This window comes from Gallinula chloropus (assembly GCF_964237585.1).
Source record: "Gallinula chloropus genome assembly, chromosome: Z".
Lineage (NCBI taxonomy): Eukaryota > Metazoa > Chordata > Aves > Gruiformes > Rallidae > Gallinula > Gallinula chloropus.
The window spans coordinates 40,801,098-40,823,988 of NC_140089.1; the positions used below are offsets into that span (position 1 = coordinate 40,801,098).

Below are 22,891 nucleotides of genomic sequence, written 5' to 3' on the forward strand. Positions count from 1 at the left end.
GAAATTGTCCGCCAGCTTCTGTGTGGGCCATGACAAGCAGTGGGCATGCTGCAGTGTTACAAGTTACAGTGATGACATTGTCAACTGAAATTAAGATGTGTGGGTGAAGTATTGCAGGGTTGTAGAGGATGCTGCAATATTCCCACTACTGGTAGGCACACAGCTTCATCTTCTGCTAACTCAGCTAACCAACACAATGTCATCTGAAAGTTTTCCTTAGTTTCATGTTTGTGTAGTCTTCTTTTGTATAGTTTACTTTGGATTCCCATCAGGCTCTGTGTGCAATTGTATAAAAGAGGAAGAGAGACAGTATGTTACCAGCAAAGCCGATAGTACTGTCTATTAGGATTGGCTGGTGCTTCCTACTGTTATTATTCCTTCTAATGTTTTCCATGCCAGGTGTTCAGTTCAGTCAGTGTATAAAAATTTCACAGGGAAGTTCCAACTAGAATCAGTGAAACACTTCCAGAAATTGTAGTTTTGTTGACGTTCTAATACATAAATTCTTACAACCTTGTGTCTGAAAATCACTAGCACCCCCAGCATTTTAGAGGAGCCAGGGATGTAGCCTTCCTTTTACAGATACATCATCTTCTGCCATCTCTGTAGAAGTTCCTACAAACTTAAGCAACTCCTCAGCTTTTTGAAAAATAAGGATTTATCTGTGTTCACTGGAAACACTGGATTCAGTAATATTTTTTTTAAAAAGATTTTTCACTTAGCTTTCTCAACCCTGGCAGGTCTTGGTGGGTCCTTCCCAGGGCTACAGTGGAGACTTTTCCTTACACAGCCTGCTTCTTTCCCACTCTGGGCGCAAATAAAGCTGTGCCTGTCTGTTTAGCAGTCCTCGTGTGTTCTTTCCTGACACTTGGCTGCATGGTAGAAAAGTTACCCAATTTGAATGCACAGGAAACTAGAGGTAAGACAGAGAAGAAAATAAATAGGCGTTGAATGAGGCTGGATCTAGGAGGGGTGCATCACTGGAGGTTAAAAGGAAAGACTGGCTTCAGATGTCATAGGAAACTGGAGTGGAACTTGAGCATAGGACTGGGCTGGAAGTTTGCAACTAGGAGGTAAATTTTGCATGGTAGCACACAATAGACAATGATTGAAGGGATGTGTTAGAAAAAAATGGAACAGAATTGATTCAAAGCGTGTCTGTGAAGTGTCAGAATGTGCAGTCTTCTTCTGATGCTGAGCGTGTTTCTTAGAAAAGCACTAAAAGCTTTTAAGCTCTTCCTGAGGATTCTGTTATGCGTCAGCACTGCTGTGCCTCAAAGCAGAAGAAATCTGTTTAGCTCCTTTCACTCACAAACCCCATAATTTATGCTTCCATATAAATCATCAGGCATGTGTACAGTAAATTTGTCTCAGGGTTGAGTCTCAAGTAGTTCCATTGTTGACCTGGTAAAACCTTAGCTTGGCTTACTGTGAGTTATGGCTTTTCTGCTTCCAGGCAAAGCTCAGGCAGTGTAAACACATCTCCGTGCACCTCAGAGTCTTTGGTTTATTAGGGCTGCTTTTGACTGGTTTTGTTGCTGATTGCCATTAAAGCCAATTTTTTTTAAGTGAGAAATTCATTATGACAGATGGTGTTCCTACTGCCAGATTCATCACTGCATTGGTAGCTTGGGAGTTCATGCCTGTGAAGTCTGTCCAAGTTAAAAGAGAGACACTGCTCTGAGGGCGTTTGTCGAACATACTTATTTCATATTTCCATGAGGAGGTACTTTTAGTAATAGAAAAAGTATTTTGCCATTTTCAGGCTGTAGTCCGAAATTTTTCAGATAGGGTAAGAAATATCTTTTAACATTTTACCTGGAGTGAATCCATAATACTTGTAACAGTTAAAATAAAATTATGCTTGTGGTTACAGTTCACATCTGAACTGTGCTGTTGTGTTTCACATGTGAACTAACAATGTTCACTTTCACTTTTCATTGGCAGAATTGAGCTGTGTGACAGGTTTGAACATTTTTAGATAACAATTAATTACTGAATTACTAAATATAATTTAGGATAGAACCCATATGTGAAAATAGATTCATATTCTGCACATTTTGTTTGGTCAGTGTCATCTGGGTGTTCACTTAGTTGCGCTGTAATTTTTTGTAGAGATTAAATGGGTTGACTTTAAGACATCCCTGTAGCAGTAGTGGAAGCTTGCTCATTTTTAGCCATTTGTAATTTTGGAAATAGCCTGTTTCCAAATAGGCAATAGTAGAAATTTCCATACATAGTTACCTTTCATTTAAGGTAAATGAAAAGCCTGGACTTTGTATATTAAAAAAAAAAGAAAATTGCTTAGATAAAGTCCTTTCTATTTTTTTCTAGGAACATAGAAAGTGTCTTGTGATCTAAATTACCAGAACAGTGTGGTGATAGAGGATTTATCTGATAAACCTAATTTGGGTCTTTTTCGTAGGCCATAACTACTTCTATGACATTTCTGTGCAGTGTTAAATCACTTGTTGAAATTGGTTGTTTGATATCATTGCCTTAGTTTTATGGAATATTTGAAAGACGTTCTTCAAAAAATCAGAATACCACTAAGACTAGATACTTCTATTGCAAGAGCAGAATTTTGAATACACTGACTGATAGTGTATTTCAATTAATCTTTGATATACTGCATTTTAAACCTCCAGGTCAAGGATTTTTTTTTTTCTTTTTTTTTTATTTCTTCTTTTTGCCTTGTGCTTTTTCTTCTTTTGAGGTCCATCACTCTGTAGAATTGGGGAGGGGAGGGAAGTTACCTGAAGCAGAGCTCGATTTTGCAAAGCGGTTTAAATGCTCCGTCTCCTGAGTGTCTTCCGCCCTTGCCCAGAGTATGGCAGGCAGCTGTTATGCAAGATGAGGCTATTATTTCTGGGTACCAGTCCAAATTAATATTAATGTAATGAAGGTCTTGCAGCGTGAGGCAGTTCTAATTGCTTTTGCAATAGTTTGCAATCGCCAGGCTATCACATATATGTCTTGGTTAGAATGAAGTGACTAAAAGCTGGTGTGAGAATGTTCATGTTTTTAGAAAGGCAGCACTGTCTACAGTAGCTGCTTTCAGATTTGTTTAGATGAAACCTGACAGCTTTAAGTTGTGAGCATCAGTGTGAAACCTTTGATGTGTCATGTGATTCAGGCCTCCTGTTTGTTCTCTGTAAAGGTAGTTAGCCATGAATGTCTATGCAGCGTGTAATAGTAAGCCTCCTCCCCACCTCAAGAACACCTGATAATTTAATTAGGTAAGAGGCTCTTACTATTGAAAGTAAAGGATATCTGCCAGCCTGGTGAGTATTTGCATCTCTTTAGTAGGCAGGTCTGTACGATCAGTTCACCTTGGTTAGACTTAATGATTACACCCTAGGAACGATGCTTAGTCGTGTTGTTATTGTTGCCACAATAGTAGTACATAAGGAATCGGTTTGTTGCAACAGGCTGATATATCCCTGGATGTAGATTAATTAAACTACTTAGTGACAAGAGAGCTGTTTTCAGGTGTTGGTGGAACTGAAGTACACACGCCACTGCCTTCCTGAAAAAAATGTGGTAGTATGGACATGTTTTTGTGCAGATGTTACAGGAAAACCTGTTGTCCAGATTTGTAATCCTAATGTTGACATGGGTATATTTGCACAGGAGCATGTAAAAAATGGAGGTGAAAGTTACATTCTGTCAGTTTTTTGTTGGTTAGGTTGTTGGTTTTTCTTTTTTCCTCTAGGGAAAAAGCATAGTTGTAGTGAGGTTATGTTTTTGAAAACTGCTTTAAGAGCATTACAAAACTTGAATCTAAATGCTTTAGGTCTGAAAAAGCTGGAATAATTATGGTTAAGATTATTTTCTGACCTATTACACTGGTGTTGCTTCAAAAGCAGTAACCTCATGGTTTTCTTACACTGGTGTAAATGAGGGGAAGCTCCAGGTTTTTTCCTTAAAAGAAAAATCAAACAAGGAAAAAACCCATAAAACCACTCTTGTTTGTTTCAAATAACATTTTAAATGAAAAAATAATTAATTAAAAATAATTAAAAAAAAAAAAGTTTTCCAGACTTTTGATGTAGTTTCTTTTCATTTACTAGAGCAACTGTGCTAAATATTACGATTTAAAAAAAAGCCAAAAAAGAAAAGGAGGGAAATCTAAGCAGGGACTAATTTAGAACAGCTAGTAGCCTGTGAGCCCTGGCATTAGCATGCAGATTCCTGCTTGACTTGGAGTCGCTGTAAGTTCTTCTCTAACTATTCTCCTGTCTCTGTTTGTTCCATGCTAAGCAGATGGCCCAGAAATTAGCCAAAAGCAGGAAGAAGGTGCAGTACAAACTCCATCGGCTTGATGTTATGCCTGTTCTTTTGTTTTTCTGGGAGGGTTTTTTGCCTTTCTTTTTATTTTGTCTTTTTATTTTCTGCATCCAGCAAGCTTCTTTTCAAGATTTATTTCTGAGCCATCATATAAGTTGACATTTCTCAGAAATCAGTTGCCTGATTGGCCATTTTTTGTTGCTTATCATTAGCCATTTCATGTTAGAAATAGAGTACAGATTGGATTTATCAAATGGTTACAGGCAGTACCCAAAATGCACACTAAAGAAACAGGACTGACATGGCAAAAGTTCTAACTCTGTAAAAAACAATTAAGTCCTTTTTTTTCATTGTTTTATTTTATCTTTCTATAAGAGTGCTTTGATTCACAGTCGTGTCAAATTGCTGGATGCAAAAAAGAAAAAAATACTTATGTACACACAGTAATATGCTGAGATTGACTCATCTTAATAATAACTTTCATTTATGGAGTTTTTAAGTATCTTTTAACAAATCTAATTTTTAAAAAATTTGCAAATGTTTGCTTTCTGTTCACAAAATATGGCTTCTAAAGTGGGTTAGTGCTTGAATAGTATGTTTTATGACTGTCAAGGTCTTCTTACCAGACCAGCATTACGGATTGCTTTAACTGTACCCAGCTGTGGTACAGGTTTTTCCCCTGAACTTGACAGTCAGTGTAGGGTCATGGAGAAATTATTCAGACAAGAGATGCTGTTAGGCCTTTCTATGGCTTGTATAAAAAAAAAAAATCTTTAAAGTGGGATTCTTAGTGAGGAGAGATGAGAGAATTTGTTTGACTTTCAAAAAATGTTTATATATTTCATGTTGCAGTCAGGTATGATTTTACTGAATGAGGAAAAATATTAGGGAAGCTCTTATAATAATAATATCCAGTTCACTTTCACATATATATGTGTATATATATATATATAGTTTCCATATCTTTGTGTTTAGCTTCTGCAGTCTAATACTGTATACCTTGCACTGCTGTTCTGGTGACTGTGTCTTAGTACTCCCTGTTTGTGAGCTAACATCAGTGGTAGGTATGTTACCACGTGTGTTTGTTTGACTCTGATCTATTTATTTGCAGGCTCCAGAAGGTGAATCCCAGCCCATGACTGAAGTGGACCTCTTCATTTCTACACAGAGAATAAAAGTACTGAATGCAGACACACAGGTATAGACAAAGATGCCTTTGTCAGTATTATCCTAGTAGGCTACTGAAATAGCGTTTCACCTCCCCGCCAAAATCTGTCCTTCAGAAAGTGCTGGCTCTTTATTTTCATCCAGGATTTCCTAGTAAGAAATCCATGCTCGAGAACCATGTCATACATGCAGTTACTCTGGTGTGTCTGACTGTAGAAATGGTAAGAATTTGAGGGCAAGCTCCTTTCTTATGAGCCATGATGCATCGAGTACTGGTTGTGCCCAGAGTAGCCCAAAAGGTTTGCTTGTGATAATCTGAAGTTCATAGTCCTTTGGACTTCATGCACAGCATATTCATGGTCTTATAGTGAGGTCTTTAAGTGCTTTTTCACAGAAAATACAACTTTAATGTGTAAAATTCCCTTTTTTGCTTTGTTTTTGGAAAGTGACGGTCGTGTTTTCTATTGGCACCTGCACACGTGACAGGTACTGTAGCCTTCACTCAACAAAGGGTCTTATATTGCTATTTGTTTTTGTAATGATACTGAGTGTGCAACAGGAACCTAATTGAAACAGCTGCTCTTGTTATTTTTTGTATTCCCCAGGAAACAATGATGGACCACCCCCTGCGGACCATTTCCTACATTGCAGATATAGGAAACATAGTTGTTCTGATGGCTCGCAGGCGAATGCCACGGTCTAACTCCCAGGATAACGTGGAAGCATCTCACCCTTCCCAGGATGGAAAGAGGCAGTACAAAATGATTTGCCACGTCTTTGAGTCTGAGGATGTAAGGAATTACTCTGCCTTGTAATTTTCTAGGGATGTAAATGTAAGCACAGTTTGGTGGGCTTGAAGTCCATTGCAAGTGCTCCTGTTTTGTCATTAACTGCAACCAAATACTTCATGTAAGCAGAGGAACTTGCCTTCTGTTTGCGTGTTTGGATATGATGTTTTACTGACAAAATCAACGGTTATAGAAATGCTTCCCATTTTTAAGCTCCCTCAGTCCCTTCCAATAAGAATGAGAAGAGTGTCCAGTTGCCATAGCATACAAATGCCAGCTCAGATTCTGTATGTCATACTGAAAATCTGTTAGAGCTGCCGATTTCCCTTGGGAAACTCTAGTCCTAAGTGTTGCATCAAGGATACACTGATAAAGGTGCCTTTGCTTGGGGTTTTTTTTGAGGTTGAGGACACCTGTGTTGGGAAGTAGTTGCTGCCATCATTTAAAAAAAAAACAAAACCAAAACACAAAACAGAAGAGAAAGTTCATAATACCAACAACCCCAAAGTATGCAGAATAGAGATCAAAATTTTGACAGAGTATAAAGAAATTGTGGATTTTTTTCCTAAAATAACACAAGCCAATTTTGCAAAGCCTTACCTGAGGAGAAAAAAAAATAATGAAGAAAGGCTAGCCAGTGTTTTTTGGCTTAATATCACTTGATATGCTGCCTGCTTTGAGGCTGCTCGTCCTGTATTTCTAGTCACAGGCTAGTGGACGCTGCTAGCTTGCTTTCTGGCCAGTTGGAAAAGCAGAAATCAAACTGTCAGGTGCCAGAGGCTGGGGCTTATTCCTTCAGCATGTAGTGGCCTGACTGTGATCCAGACTTCCTGGATCTGTTTCCCAGGCTGCTGTTAATACTTTGGCTAGCTGGAATCTAGGCTTATTTTGGGGTATTGCTGCTGTTAGTTTCTGTGATTTGTTTGGATCATCCCATACTTGAGTCAGTTGTCATCCTCCCTGTGCCACTAGATACTGGCCTGAAAAGTAGATGCCTATAGATCCAGTAAAAGCAGAGTTCTGTAACGTAAAAATATGCCAAGAAATTGCAAGAGATTATATCTGCGCTTCTGAGTCGTAGTATAGTTCACAAATAGGCTGCAAAGTCCATCTCAAATACTGAAATGACCAAGAAAGAATTTGAATGAGCAAGAGTTAGTTGTACCACTGTTACTAGCAAGGAGGTGGCAGCTTAAGAGGTTCTGTGCATCCAGCAGTACAGCCTGTTGGTAAAGCCATCCTTTCACAGGTAAGAACTAATATAAATGTAAAGGTATACATGCTGCAGTCACTGTAGCTCACAATTCCTCCTGCACAAGCAGCTCCAAAGTGGAGCCTTCTAGCAAAGGCAATGCCACTCCATGACAAGCCAGCAGTGAAAATGAAAATGTCTTCTAGAAAACACACCACCATATTTAAGAGAATATTTCCTCCTTTTCTTACGCTCCTTCAAAACCATCACATCCACACTGGCTGCTCCTATCTCAATCTCAGATGAAAGAGGAAAAAGGTAGCACCTAGTGACTGAGCATTGGTAAAACTGCCAGTCTAGGTATTGGTCTTTTCAGCAGCAGCCATCATGCTATTCTCATTAGCAGGGTTAGCACTAGTTTAAGTTGCTTTAACATATGTTGAGCTTTTCAAGGCTGGGAACCTTTATTAGGGAGCAAACTGGACTTTAAATACAGCTGGTAGGCTCTATAAAACCACACCTCAGTAGTATTTGTTCACCACCAGCACTCCCCTAGGCCTGCCTTGTAAGGTGTGGAGCACTCCCCTTCCTTGGCTACAGCCAGGACTGTGCTCCAAGCAGCTGCTTCAGTACACATCGTGGCCGACTCTTGTGCACCACACAGCACTTACTGCACGTACTCCTCATTTATAATTGCTTTCCAAAGATAGATTTGTGGCATGTATGAATGTGAGGACATTTTGTGGGTTTTTTAATTAGTTCTTAATGCTGTCCTGGTTTTGGTCAGGATGGAGTTAACTTCTTTTGTAGCAGCAGATGGAATGCTCTGTTTGAGAGTTAAAATGGGAGCAGTGCTGGTAACACCCTGATGTTTTTAGTTGTGGTCAAGCAAGTCAAGGACTTTCTCAGCTCTTCATATTTCTCTATTCATGAGAAAGGAGGGGACGAAGCCAGGACAGGTGACTCAAACTGGCCAAAGAGAGTATTCCATGCCAATTACGTCCTGCTCAGGATATTGGGGGGCTGAGGGGAGGAGGAGCGGGCGGCTCCAGGACACACGGTTTTTGGGGGACGGTCGGGTTCCGGGACGGCTCTGGGTGGCACGGCATGAGCTGTGGATTCGGTGAGAAACTGCATTGTGTATCAACAGCTTCATATATTTTTTGCTCTAAAGTCCTGTTAGCATTGTTATATTGTATCTTTTTGCTATTTTAGTAAACTATCCTTATCCCAACCCACGGGCTTTTGGTTTCTCGGTTTTGGGGTTGTTATTTGTCCCTTCCTTTTCCCTTCCCTTGCCTCACACCAGCCCCTCCTCTTCTCCCTCTCCTCTTTTCCTTTAAAGAGCAGGCAGCTGTGTGGATCTTGGCTCTCAGCCGGGGTAAAACCACGACAAATGCACAGTTACTATTTTTTAAAAACTGCACTGTTGTAACTTGACTTGTAGGTTCACCAACGTGACTTGATGATCCATTTTATGGTACAAAAAGCAGAGTGTCAGTGGACAAGAATATCCATTTTTTTAACTATTTTTTTTTTCTCTATTCTCTGGGCACCTGTTACAGGCACAGCTGATTGCCCAGTCCATAGGTCAAGCATTTAGTGTGGCCTACCAGGAATTTCTGAGGGCAAACGGAATCAACCCAGAAGACCTGAGCCAGAAGGAGTATAGTGACTTGCTCAATACCCAGGACATGTACAATGATGACCTGATTCACTTCTCCAAATCTGAAAACTGCAAAGATGTATGTCTCATTTTTTTTCCATAACAGCATTAAGCTGCTCTGTACCAGTTGCAGGCCCACTAATGGAAAACCATTAATATTTCCTATAAATGACCTCAGTGAGCCTAGAATATCCTCCCAAGTAGGACACCCTGTCATCAGTTCTGTTTCAAAGGCGAACAGTGAACCCAAAATTTATCAGCAGAGAAATTATTTACCATCTGTTTGTGGTTTTTCTATCAAACAATTTTCAGACATTTGACACTGTATGTTAATGAAATGAATTTAAAACAGATTAACAGGGTAACACAGTTTAACGTATTACAGTAAACAATATGAATTTATAGAGGCACAGGTGTTTGGAAGTGGATGATTCCAGACTTTAATGGATTGTATTTGCTGAAAGGATTAGCAGTATGGTTAATAAAGGTGAAGCAGTGCACCTCTGCAACACGAAGGAAGTGGTTGTCCAATCCACAGTCACAAACTTTATGGTCTCTTCTAATTTAACTTTCTTTGTTGAAGCCCATGGGACCAGGGTTTCTTCTACCCCAGTTTCTTCTCCTCATATGCAGAAATGAGCTGTGAGGGGTGTTTTTGCAGTAAGCCAAATCTATATGTAATAGGACTGGTTATTTCATCTCTGACTACAAATGAAATGTAGTGAAATCCATACCTTGAGGGGGATGTGTTTGCCTTTGAATTATAAGCACAGGTTGCAAATAAGGAGAGGTATGTGTTGGTTTGTTATGTGAATGTTTGGGAGGGTGGGTTTTTGTCAGTTCCGTAGGTGTGAAGAAGCATTTGGGGGTTTTTAATGTTTTTTAAACACTTTTTTTTTTTTTTATGATACAGGTTTACATTGAAAAGCAAAAGGGAGAAATCCTAGGTGTGGTGATTGTGGAGTCTGGCTGGGGATCCATTTTGCCTACGGTTATCATAGCCAACATGATGCATGGAGGACCAGCAGAGAAGTCTGGGAAGCTGAACATAGGGGACCAGATCATGTCAATTAATGGGACCAGTTTGGTTGGTTTGCCACTGTCAACATGTCAGAGCATTATAAAGGTACAGAGAACGTTTCTGGAGGTTACACTTTTTAAAATGGTTACATAAGGGACAATCAGAAAGTACAGAACTCTGAAGTGAATTCTTACCAAATGCTCATATAACGCTCCACTGCATGATCTTTAAACTGCAGTGGGAATTATGCTATACCAATCTGGTGACCTTCTATTGATTGAGTGACAGCATCGGGGGATAAAGGGAAGGCGACCGATGTCATCTACCTGGACTTGTGCACGGCCCTTGACACAGTCCCCCACCACATCCTTATCTCTAAATTGGAGAGATGTGGATTTGATGGGTCGACCTTCCAGTGGATAAGAAACTGGTTGACAGAACGTAGCCAAAGGGTGGTGGTCAATGGGTCTATGTGCAGGTGGAGGCCAGTGACAAGCGGTGTCCCCCAGGGGTCTGTCTTGGGACCGGTGCTCTTTAACATCTTTATCAATGACATCGATGATGGAATTGAGTGCACCCTCAGCAAGTTTGCGGATGACACCAAGTTGAGTGGTGTGTTTGACACAACAGAAGGAAAGGAAGCCATCCAGAGGGATCTTGACAGGCTGGAAAGATGGGCCCAGGTGAACCTAATGAGGTTCAACACTGCCAAGTGTAAGGTGTTGCACCTGGGCTGGAAGAATCCCAGACACAGATACAAACTAGGAGAAGAGCTTCTTGAGAGTAGCCCTGCTGAGAAGGACTTGGGGATTGTGGTGGATGGGAAACTTAACATGAGCCAGCAGTGTGCTCTTGCAGTTGGGAAGGTCAATGGTATCCTGGGCTCCATCAGAAGAGGGGTGGCTAACACAGACAGGGAGGGACAGTGAATGTCCCTCTCTACTCTGCCCTTGTGAGGCCCCATCTGGAGTACTGTGTCCAGATCTGGGGCCCCCAATACAAGAAGGATGTGGAACTGTTGGAGAGTGTTCAGAGGAGGACCACAAAGTTGATTAGAGGGCTGGAGCACCTGCCCTACAAAGAGAGGCTGAGGGAGCTGGTCTTGTTCAGCCTGGAGAAGAGAAGGCTGTGAGGGGACCTCATTGCAGCCTTCCAGTACCTAAAGAGAGCTTATAAGCAGGAGGGAATTCAACTTTCTAAAAGGGCAGATAATGGCAGGACAAGGGGGAATGGACTAAAGCTAAATGAGGGAAGGTTTAGATTAGATATTAGGGGGAAGTTTTTTACATAAAGAGTGGTGAGGTGCTGGAACACTCAGCAGTGGAGGCTGCCCAGAGAACTACTGGATGCCCCGTCCCTGGAGGTGTTCAAGGCCGGGTTGGATGGGGGCCTGGGCAGCCTTGTGTAGATCCAGGCCTGGAGGTTGGTGTCCCTGCCTGTGGCAGGGGGGTTGGAGCTCTATGATCCTTGGGGTCCCTTCCAACCCAGACCATTCTATGATTCTATGATTCTATACCAGTTTTATGATTGGCAGAAAGTGACCTGTGCTGTTCACTTGTGTAGACAAGGGCTCTGCAGAAATTACTCCACAAGAGAATATTTCCTGCTGAAGGATCATATTACCAGATACACATCTGAGGCTACGTAAAGTTCTATGCAATAAATGCAGGCAGAGGTGCCTAATATTAGCTCTTCAAAAACCTCCTGGTGTCTGGCTGAAGGAGAGCTGATGCATTTTTCTTACTGTTTGTAACAATTTTTAAAACTCTTAAACATTTAATTAAAGACATACTTACCCTCTATAAAAACTTTGCCCAAGTTATTTGAAAGTGTGATGCTTCTCTTCACTGGGCTAAATTGAGTATTTTAATTAGAAGAGCTTTCTTCTAGTTGTCAGAAAAGTATGTGACTGCTAAAAGTGTGCAGGTCAGCTGGAACTGAACAGTGTCTGGGGCAGCTGTAGCAAGCAAGAGAATAGCTGTTTAAGCACCAGAGTTTCAAATGTTGGAAAGGTGCATCAGTGGGGAGTGTTTGAGATGAAGCTATATGGACTTTGTTATTGATAAAAATAGCTCCACAGAGCTCCTGCAGATCGTAACATGTAATGTAATGTAATACTGGTGGTGTACTGTACAGAAATCCTTCTCTGATTTCTAGGAATATGCCTGTTAAACATACGTGTTTAGGCAACTTTCTGGCAACAACTTGTATTATGTAATAAGTTTTGTACTTTTTCAAATTGCAAGGTAACTTTTTTCATTTACAGAGTAAATTTGCAAAGTAAAAGAAAATATGAAAAACTTTTTTTCTTCTTTTTTTTTTTGGTCCAGGAATTAGTTTCTTTACACTTGCACTAAGATGTTTGCTCTGAAAACTTACCATTCTGTCTTCATAAAATGTTAATGCTGAGTTCTGATGTGTGATAGATGCATAAGGCACTGAGCCAGCCATTTTAGATTCAGTGAGTGGAAATGATAGCTTTGAAGTGTAGCATGCTGAAAACATGGCAAAAACAGTCTTAGATTTGTGAAGGAAGGAAAAAAACATATTAAATATCTTTGTGCCAGTTTCAGTGGAACAAAACTTCCAGCAAATTTAGGCATGTTAAGCATATTTGTTTCATACCCCACATAATTTTATTTCCCACTCATTTTGTTTCTAAAATATAGTTTTACTTCTGCAAAGAGTTAATGCTTCTCCGATTCAAAGCCTTTTCAGGTGCAGTTCCATTGTGCTCATCTGTACTTTTTCAAAACAGAAATAATGAGTTTTGCTGTTTTCAGCTTCTGCAGACCTTTCTTTTCCTTGCTGATACTTAATGCTGTTGCCATAGGAACTCCAGCCATTTATTTTGTCTTTCTACTGGGAAGATAGTCTGTATGTTTGCAGGTCTTCAGAACCATACTGCACACACATACAGCACTTCTGGTAACAAGTATATATGTCACTGAGTGATCTAGGAACGTGTTTGAACGTGGCAGAAGTATCTCAGGATCATGGGTTTCTTCAGCATGCTGTAAGGACCCCAATGAATGCATAAGAATATTATGTAGATAAGAATATCTTGCAAGCACTTAAATTGAGATAATTTCAGTGTTATGGATGTAGTCTCTGCTTCTAATTGACTCTAAACCAATTGCAAACTGACAGAGCTTAGAAGAAGCTTTCCATATGTGGTGGTTATTCCCTAATTGTATTATGCTACTTGCATTTTTTTCAGAAGCAATTGGGGCTGACTACAGTCAGAAGCAGACTCAGGAACTATATAAACAAATAAGTTGGTCAGATGATGCAATTGTTTTGTTTCTGATCTGGAAATCAGCCCCTTTTGAAATATACACACTTTCTGTAAAATTATGAGACTATTTTTTGGAGGGCACATTGCTTTCTTTTCAAACACATTATAAATAACTCACATGTTGATCTGGGAGGTAAGAGTGCAGTGGCAACCACTCTGTTGAGGGCATGTAACTGGGTAAACTGGATGTAGAGACTTCAGTGTATTACCTTAGCTATACTAGGATTTTTAATTTTTTTTATTAACGCTTTGAAGTCAATATTAGACACTTATAAGTTGCAATGGGACCCAGTTTTCAGTTGTACAGATAAAAGGAATTCAGAAGTAGGTACTGGAACTGGTAGGTGTTCTTTTAAGTAAGGGTGCAATTGGTGTATTCTTTATAAAGCATCTCTTTCTTGATGTGGGAATTCTTTATGTATTTATAGCCATTTGTGTGAATGAAACATACGTTCTGAATACTTGAATTTGTACAAGGAGTCAGATTGCTTTTACATTTGAGTTTTCATGGACTCACACAATCACAGTCTGTGAGGCTGGCAGTCACTGCTGAAGCTAGTCTAGACCAACACACTGCTTCAGAGTAGAGCAGGTTGCTTAGGACAGTGCCCACTAGGCTTTAAATATCTCCGAGGCGGCATATTTCACAACCTCTCTAGGTAATCTGCTCCAGTGTTTTACCACCCTGGCAGTAAAAATAAATTTTCCTCCCTCAGTTTTCCTCTGGTAGTAAGGACTTCATGATGAACGTGATATAACTCATTTTAGAAGGCAGAAGGAACAGCAATTAGGAGCACTTCTCACACAAGCATGATATGAGCACTACCCGCGGTTTACTTCACAGAATTGAGTATTTTCTGCAGGGAATCCATTTGTTGGTACCTGGTTTAGCTACTTATTTAAAATTTTATTTCCCATCCATAGTCAATGGGGTTTTTTGGGTTTGGTTTTTTTTTTTTGTGCGCTGCATGGACCTGTTTAGTGCTACCAAATGAGCAGCTTGGTGTCAGGAAGCTCGTTTTCTCAAAACAGCTATGGACAGCTTGGCAAGAAAACTGATACTTTATCACTTGTTTCACTTAATATCCTGATGCTTGTGTCTGGCGTTACAGTGTATGCAAAGAGCTGTTTATTCAGGTCTGTCCCCAGACCAGTATTTTAACACTTTTTATACACGCCCCACCCAAAGTCTTTACGTTCAGTGTTTGTCTTTGCCAGTGTTTTTCATGGTGACTTCTCTTCGCAGGGTTTGAAAAACCAGGCCCGGGTTAAACTGAACATAGTTAGATGTCCTCCAGTAACCACAGTATTGATCAGGAGACCAGACCTCAGATACCAGTTGGGCTTCAGTGTGCAGAATGGGATTGTAAGTAACTTCCACACTCTCTGGTTAAGCTTTAGTATACATGACCCCTCTTACCTATTTCTGGGTAAATTCTCAGTGTGAGAAGAGAGAAGCTGCCATTTTCTTCCTTACCGCAAGTAGGACTTTGCACAGAATTAAGTCTAAGATACAAAAGCTGAGTTAATTGGGGTTATTTTTTGTCTTTGACTGTACTTAATTCACAACTTTAAAGTCAGCCAGAGGAACAGAAAACAAAACAAAAATGTCTCACAGAGGCTGGTTTCAATCTGCATCATTCGTGTCTCTAACCAAGCCTTTGTGTGATCCCAAAAGAAAAGAACTGTCCTTCATCATCTTTTGCTGTAAGGTGTCTGCATCCTGAACATTGTTGTACTGTGGTCCTTCACACACTTAAATTTCCAAACCAAACTAGTGTGACGTACAGCAACAGCCTTTTCTGACAGTTTGTTCTGCTCTTGGAAGAGAGTATCTTGTAGTTACTGGTCACTGACAGGTTTTGCTTTGCATGAGTGATCAGTTATATTTTAGAATTCGTTGCAAGCCTCTAAGGTTGCAAGCTGATCTACAGTTCATAGGCAAAAACGGATCATCTAAAACCTCTGTTTCCTTTTCTAGGCCCTGATAAATTTGTCCTTTCCTTTCCAGATCTGTAGCCTTATGAGAGGAGGTATAGCAGAGCGAGGAGGTGTGCGTGTTGGCCATCGGATCATTGAAATCAATGGACAGAGTGTTGTAGCAACACCTCATGAGAAAATTGTTCACATTCTCTCAAACGCTGTTGGTGAGGTAAGAGCCCACAATGTGTCTAAGCCATGTGACGTGGTTTATCAGTGTTGCCACTAACAACCAATGGAAACCAGTAAGAAGTCTTGTCCCTCAAAGGGCCATGCTGGAACCAATAATTTTTACTATCTTCAATTATGTAGACAGTGGGACTGAATGCACCTTCAACAAGTTTGGGGATGATACCAAGCTCAGTGCTGTAGTTGATGAGCTCAAGGAAAGGGATGCCATAAAAGGGAACTTGGCAGGCTTGAAAAGAGTGACCCTTGTGAAGTCTAAGTGCAAGGTCCTTAAACTGGTATGAGGCCATTTCCCACATCAATTCAGTCTGGGGCATGAATGGATTGAGAGAAGCCCTGTGGAAAAGGTAATGGCGTATGAAAAATTGGACATGAACCAGCAATGCACCCTTGCAGCCCAGAAAGCCAACTGTATCCTAGCTTACATCAGAAGCAGCGTGACTGCCACTCTGCTGTGCTCTGGTGAAACCCCACCTGGAGTACTGTGTCCAGCTCTTGGGTCCTCTAGGACAAGAACAATATGGACCTGTTGGACCAAGTCCAGAGGAGGGCCTTGAAGATGATCAGAAGGCTGAAGCACCTCTCTCATGAGGACAGGCAGAGGCAGTTGGGCTAGTTTAGCCTGGAGAAGACTCAGGGGAGACTTTACTGCAGCCTTCCAGTACCTGAAAGGGGCCTACGAAAGCTGGAGAGGGGCCGTTCACCAGGAAGCGTAGTGGTAGGACAAGTGTTAAGCTGAAAGAGGATAGATTTAGATTAGATTTGAGGAAGACATTCTTCCCTGTGAGAGTGGTGAGACCCTGCCACAGATTACCCAGAGCAGCTGTGGCTGCCTTCTCCCTGGCAGTGTTGAAGGCTAGGTTAGGTGGGGCTCTGGGCAACCTGGTCTAGTGGAGGGTGTCCCTGCCCGTGGCAGGGGTGTTGGACTGAGAAAATCTTAAAGGACCTTGTCAACTCAAGCTTTCCATAATTATCTGATTCTACCTGTATTAGGCTGTTGCTGTTTAACTCTAGTGGAAGTCAGGGCAAGCAAACACACAATTTCTGTTGTTATTTGCCCATAGTTCTCCTATGTTTTAGAAGACTGCTGATCTGAAAACGTGAAGTGTGCACAACTTCAGATGGTTCATTGACACTAAATGTGCTGTTTCATCAGATCACCACCTGCAGTAAGGGTTGGTTTGAAAACACTCAGGTTTAAGCTTTCCTTTCTGTCCTATAGGGCCCTAGCTAGGTCCTTCACTGACACTCTGGCTGTAGTATGTATGTTAGGAACACTGATTAACTTGTATTCCCTCTAGATTCATATGAAGACTATGCCAGCAGCCATGTACAGACTGTTGACTGCGCAAGAGCAACCGGTTTACATCTGAAGCCGACACCTCACCATCACAATGTGCATGGAGGATGTTTTTCCTCGTTAGTGCTTGTCTCTCTAGTGCTGCATTTCTGTGTCTGCAGAGACGTTTCTTTGTTTCTTCCTCTCTCTCTCCCCCTCACAGGCACAAACACTCTCTCTCTCTCTCTCCTCCCTCCCTTTTTCCTCTCCTCCCCACCATTTCCCTGTATTTTGGCAAAATATATCTATGGATGTATGGGACTGTTTTGGTTGCATCTTCTTACAAGTGAAACATAATGCAGTTCCACATGCAAAACCAGAAAATAGCAGCAGTGTTGGTCACAGTAGGTTTCACAAGGAATATTGTCTCTGCTTTCATAGTACATAATCACTTTTATTTTTGTGGCTGTAGTTTGATGAACTGAGTAAATTCAATGTTGCTGAATGAAAGATGTCTTCACCAAACAGAAATATAGGGTGCAAGTGTTCTCTTGGATGTCCTGCATGTAACTTTGCATTTCTTGCCCTAATTTCCCACAGGCACTGAGCTCGGTATTAAAGGTTTATGTCTGTAGGGAAAGTAGAATACCAAAAGGATAGTTTTTGCCCTCAGGAAGAATCACCTGCTTTTGAAGACTCACTAAATGCTGCTGTTGTAAAATGGACTCTCCAAACACACACCTTTTAATTCTCCTCTGTCATCAGTTCTTCATGATAGTAGGACCCTAAAAGGTACTCTGTGAGTTGCTGAAACGTGTTACATTTGCATTACTTACACTAAGTAATTTGGGAGGCGTTTTTTTACGGCTGCCTCCCCCTCTCTGCCCCCGCCCCAGGTTTCTAACTCTTTGTTTTCTTCTACTTTGTTTTTAAATGCACCATGTCTTTTATAGTCCCTTGCCTATTTTAGAAGCTAAATGATAGGGGATGATCTTTAAATATCTACAAGAAAAATAGTGAGGGGCTTTCCTGAATAGCTACACTTTTTCTAGGGTCTTAATTCTGAATTTGGTGCACACAGCCATGTGCACCAGTGTATATAGACATTTTTAAATTTGTGCTTGCTATTTATGAAGTTTGAATATAAGAGATCTGCAGACTATTCTAAGTAACTTTGTTCTCTGAGCCAGTTTTAACATCTATTTTTGTCCAAAGACCTGTCTAATTTTATTGACTTTCTTTTTAGTTCACAATATAGATAACAGTGGAAGGGATGAGGTGGGAATAAACTTATTTATTTTGTTATATTATTTAACTTGTGATTTTAATTTTTTTTCTGTATGTATGACACCTAAAGGAGATATGTGTGTACTATATGCACTTGTATGAAGATGACTAACTGTAGGGGGATGTATGAAATCTAGGATGTGACTGGCGTCTAACTTGCATGCTAGAGACAACATGAGAAAAAGGGGTTGGGTTGGGCTTTTCTTTGAGAGTGATTAAAAAAATAGCAAAACAAACAAACAAAAAAAAACCAAAAAGGAAAAAAAAAAAAAGAAGAAAAAAAAAAAAAGGCAATGGCTTTTCTTCCTCGTGAGAAGAAAATTCTCCATTCTCTGTGATACCAGAACTGTACACTGGTGTTTAAGCTGAAACTGAACCGTGCGCCTAGTCCAGGCTGACACGCCGATTTCTCTTGGAGAAGAGCTGCGGTGCGTTGCTGCAGTAGGAAGGCTCAGTGGGGTGAAAACAGGAGCGGGCCGCGCAGAGCCACGCTCCGCTCCCGCTCTTGTTTCGCCTCCTCCGGCGTGACGGAGGAGCAGTGGGCTGAGCAACCTAGGCGTTGCCTGCGGCCCGGTGGCTGTAGGCATTACTACAGAGATACGCGGGCGCGGAGGCGCCTGCCTGTCCGCGCGTACACACCGGTGGCGCAAAGACAGCTGAGGGCCACTGGGCAATGAGGACGAGCCTTTGTCTGTCGGCGGGCGGTAAATATTTAAGGGAGATAATGAAGTAAACTGTTGTAGTAAGTGAATATGTTTTGTGTTGAGATTTAATGTGTAATGACTTGATTTTACTGCGGTTCTTGCTGTTATATGATTTAATCCCAATCTCTGGAATAGCAGATTGCACAAGAGAGCGGTGTTAGTATTCCGGGTTAGTACTCGCCTCTGCTACCTGACTGATGCAACTAGATAGTGAATGAATTGTGAGTATATCGTTTAACTGTAGACATCTGTTTTATGATCATTTGAACTTTCTTCCAGAGCTTTCCATATATATAGTAATATATGTAAATACGATATATAACCATGTACAATTTAGAAGATTATATGCAGTGCAGCCTTTCCATAAGTTGCCTGAGGAAACTCAGCGAACTCTTGAAGACACGGTTATCATGCTTCTGGTTCCTGCTATGTTTACACCCTCAGCTTCACTTATTTCTGTTGTTCTGTCCAACTCTTGTGATGGGGATCTTTAACTTACTTCACTGGGAGGTGATGAAGGCCTGAACCTGCAGGTGTACTTTGGGATGAAAAGCAACAGTTTCTTTGAAGTATCTTGCAGCCAAGATTCCGTGGGGTCGCTGGCACTTGAGTTGTTGAACAGCTCGTGGGAAAATAGGTGCTTGACGTCACGCAAGCGAATGCTCACAGAATCAGTCTAGCAGAAAAAGATCTCAGTTTTTCCTATGACAGCATGCACATAAGATTCCTGAAGTGGGAGGTCCCTGATGTGTGCACACTTCCTTGCTTTGTAAAGGGAAAGAGTTCCAAGGAAAAGGAGCTCCAAAGGGAAAGAAGGGAAAGCTCTCTAGGCTGTGGCAGCAGTTTGTTAGATACATACGTGATTTTTTAAACAGATTCAAAGGAACAAACTGCTAGTTTACATTCCTCCTTCAGTGATGGACCTGAATTCTTTTTCATCCTTGCTGCTTCATACAGTCTAAGTAACTCTTCAGTGTTTACATTAAGGATGAAACATCCCATATATTTTTTTTATTGGCAAGTTTCACACGTTTGTTTTGAATTTGAAACTTAATGGGGATTTCCAGTTTTGCTCGCTTTCCTTGTTTTCTAAATGAAATGTATTTCTGAAGACAGCAATGTGGTTGAGATCTCTTGTATATATTTAGCGCAGTACCTAGACTATGAAGTTGTACTATTGTTCTGTAAAGAGGGTGAATAGAAATTATTGTAAAGCGTTGGGAGAAGTATAGTATTGTATTTGTAACAATATTGTTCTTTGTAAACATTTAATGATCTCTATATATAAATATAAATATATATATAAATATATGTGAGCCTGGAATGTTGATACTGCACATCTACTGAATGTAATTCCTCTGATGTTTTTTGCCACAGGTCTCTGACCTCTGTAACGAAGCTGCAGTGGTTTGATTTTTGGGTGGGGGGAGGGCGCGGGTGGGGAAAGGAGTGGGCTCTGTGGTTGGGGGAGGGGGGAGGTTCAGGCCAGCTGTTTTGTTGTGACGTATTTACCGTGCTACATTCCTTTATTTAACAGAACGCTAATGTCTGTAAGACTTGCAACAATAAAATACAAAACAAAAATACCTCAGATAAGGCTGAGAGTTTGCTCGTACTGCCCCAGGGCTGGCTTGCCAGTACTGAATGCGTGAATGCTTGGAAAGTGTCTGAGCCTCTCTTCTCCCATTTAGTCCAGAGTGATGCTGTTAGGTGTTTCTGCAGATCTCAACTGCTGCTAGTGACTTCATTTTTTAAAACAGCTTATTTTTAGGTAATTAATGACACTGATGCCCCTCAGTCAGGCTGATTCCTCACTCAAGATTGCGTCCCAGGTTTTACCATGTGAAAAGTTACCATGGTTGAATCTTCCAAATTTATGCTATTTCAAGATGCCTTTCATGTGACAGAAAAAAATATTTCACTGTCTAAATAACTTCAAATACACTTTTTTTCATAAATGAGGCCTTGCTAAAAAATTCTTTACACAGTTCCTGTCATTTCCAAAACTACTGTTTTTCTTCAGAGGTCACCAACGTGGTTTATTCTTAAAGACCTGATGCGATTTGAATAAAGGAAAAGTAGAGTTGGAAGACACCTGTCCTTGGAATAAATCCTGGGACTGCCTGAGCTAAGGATAAAAAACCCCTATTTGTGTAATGAGAGGTTCTGAAAATCACGATGGTATGTGCAAGTCAAACAGGAAAAGGCAGCAAGGGAGCAGGTCTTCAGCTGGGGCGCTGCAGGCTTTTCAGTGCGTCCGAGGTCGCCGTGACTGCTTTGTTCTCTTCACTGAGAACTTTCTCCTTGTCCTCACTTCAAGGGCTTTAAGGGTTTGGATCCAGACCTCGTCTGGTCATCAGACCTTTTTGTTTGAGGGTAGAAGCGATGTATGGAGTAGTTCTCTTCCAAGAAAAATCTTGTAATAGCTCAGATTGCCAAAACAGCAACCCTCGCATAGATGGGATCTGCACAACTTCGTGCAGCCTGGTGACAGGTCTGTTTGATGTTTCACAACTTGGGGTTCCCAGTCTCTGGAGGGATATAGAATTAGCTACGATACCATCTTTCTTTATAGCATTAGCTCTTTAATAGCATTTTAAATGAGAATTTACAGAGTCTGAGCTCATGTCCTCCTGGGCTGGTAACAAAGCAGCATCTCCTGGTGCACAGAACAGGCTTTGGAGTTGTGGTTCTGCCAGTAAGGGCCAGAACAATGTCCTGCCATGAAGTGAGGAGGTCACCAAGGCAAAAGAGCGCTTCTTCCAGACAGCTTGTGTTTTAATTGCAGTTTGCAAATTAACAACCTTCTTTTATGAAGGATGGTTCTAGAACTCTGAACACCACTTTTTACTGAAAGCCTGCTTTGGATCTGAAGATCTGCGTTTTATGACGGGAGCTTTTAATCTAGACCACAGTCCCCATAATTTGCAAGGTTCTTTGATGCTGCTTTTGACTGCTGCTTTCAGAAGACCAGTGTATAACTGTGCCCCGTATCTGCACGGAGTACTGAGCTTCAGGGGCAGGAGAATAAGATAAGGCGGCACCTGAAATGCCTAAATTGTGGATGTGCATCCTGGTAGATTTTCTTCCTGGCTTTACAGCAGCACGGCAGCCACTGAGTGGTGATCTCCGTGGCCTCCGCAGTGGACTGTGACTGCGGGTTGCTAGCGACAGTCGTAGCTCATTAGAGAAGCTGTTAGGTAGTGATGCGCTTGGCATACAGGAATAACGTGTGAGAACACACACATTTAGCAAACAGAATTGTGTACAAAGGGGCGGGTTTTCTGAAGGTGGGCAGCAGCCATCCTTGGGAGAGGAAGGAGTGTTAACAGCATGTCAATTCAGAGAGATGCCGCAGGGGAAGGGACTTGTGGCTCATTCTGAAAGAGGCTGGTCACGGCTGTAAATGTCAATCCTCACTATTTCTGTAAAATGCTCTGGAGGGGAGCTTTTCATTTCCCTTCTCCTGTGCAAGGTTTCTGGAGACCCTCATTTTTTCTGCCACTGACCACCTGGCCCGACTGCTTTCCCAGAAGTCTCCCCTCCCTTGAAACCTAAAGTCTATTTTAAATGTTTATATTCCAGCTCAGCCAGGCGACGCATCCATAATTCATGCTAATGCTCACGCTTTCATAGCAGCAATTTTGTGTGGAAATTTCCCCACTGGGTGATTTTGTTTATGAACAAATTAAGATGGCAGAACAATGCCTTTCTGAATCCTAAGCCACTGGCTGACATTTCCACCACCCTGCAATTCCTGATAGTCTGTGTGCACATGTGAACATGGGTAGGGGGAACAGGGGAAACAGACAATTGGCTTTCAGAGAAGTAAACTGAAAACAGGTACCATTTTTCTTCCACTTAAATGATAAGTGCCTGCTTACTGCTTATTCACTGATGCTTCTCTATACCATCTTTACCCTGTCACATTCTATATCTGCTCTGCCTTTCCATCCCATTCAGCCTCTTCTGTGGCTTCTGTGGATTTCTGTGGATGAGATGCATATGCTGAGGAAGAACTGTTCACAAC

The 22,891-nt window shown here is 41.2% G+C and overlaps 1 protein-coding gene across 2 annotated transcripts in view; it reads left to right on the forward strand.

Moving 5' to 3' along the window:
* APBA1 (amyloid beta precursor protein binding family A member 1) overlaps positions 1-16,964 on the forward strand; it is a gene marked incomplete at both ends in the record, with an annotated part of 35,273 nt that extends 18,309 nt beyond the window's left edge. Inside the window, 8 exons of one of the 2 annotated variants that reach the window (XM_084278653.1) lie at positions 4,267-4,299; positions 5,402-5,488; positions 6,063-6,248; positions 9,003-9,182; positions 10,017-10,229; positions 14,669-14,788; positions 15,434-15,574; positions 16,893-16,964. In XM_084278653.1, coding sequence (XP_084134779.1) covers positions 4,267-4,299; positions 5,402-5,488; positions 6,063-6,248; positions 9,003-9,182; positions 10,017-10,229; positions 14,669-14,788; positions 15,434-15,574; positions 16,893-16,964 — 1,032 coding nt within the window. The remainder of the gene's footprint in view (positions 1-4,266; positions 4,300-5,401; positions 5,489-6,062; positions 6,249-9,002; positions 9,183-10,016; positions 10,230-14,668; positions 14,789-15,433; positions 15,575-16,892) is intronic. The other variant, XM_084278654.1, reaches the window with a different exon arrangement.
* Between the last annotated feature and the right edge of the window lie 5,927 nt (positions 16,965-22,891).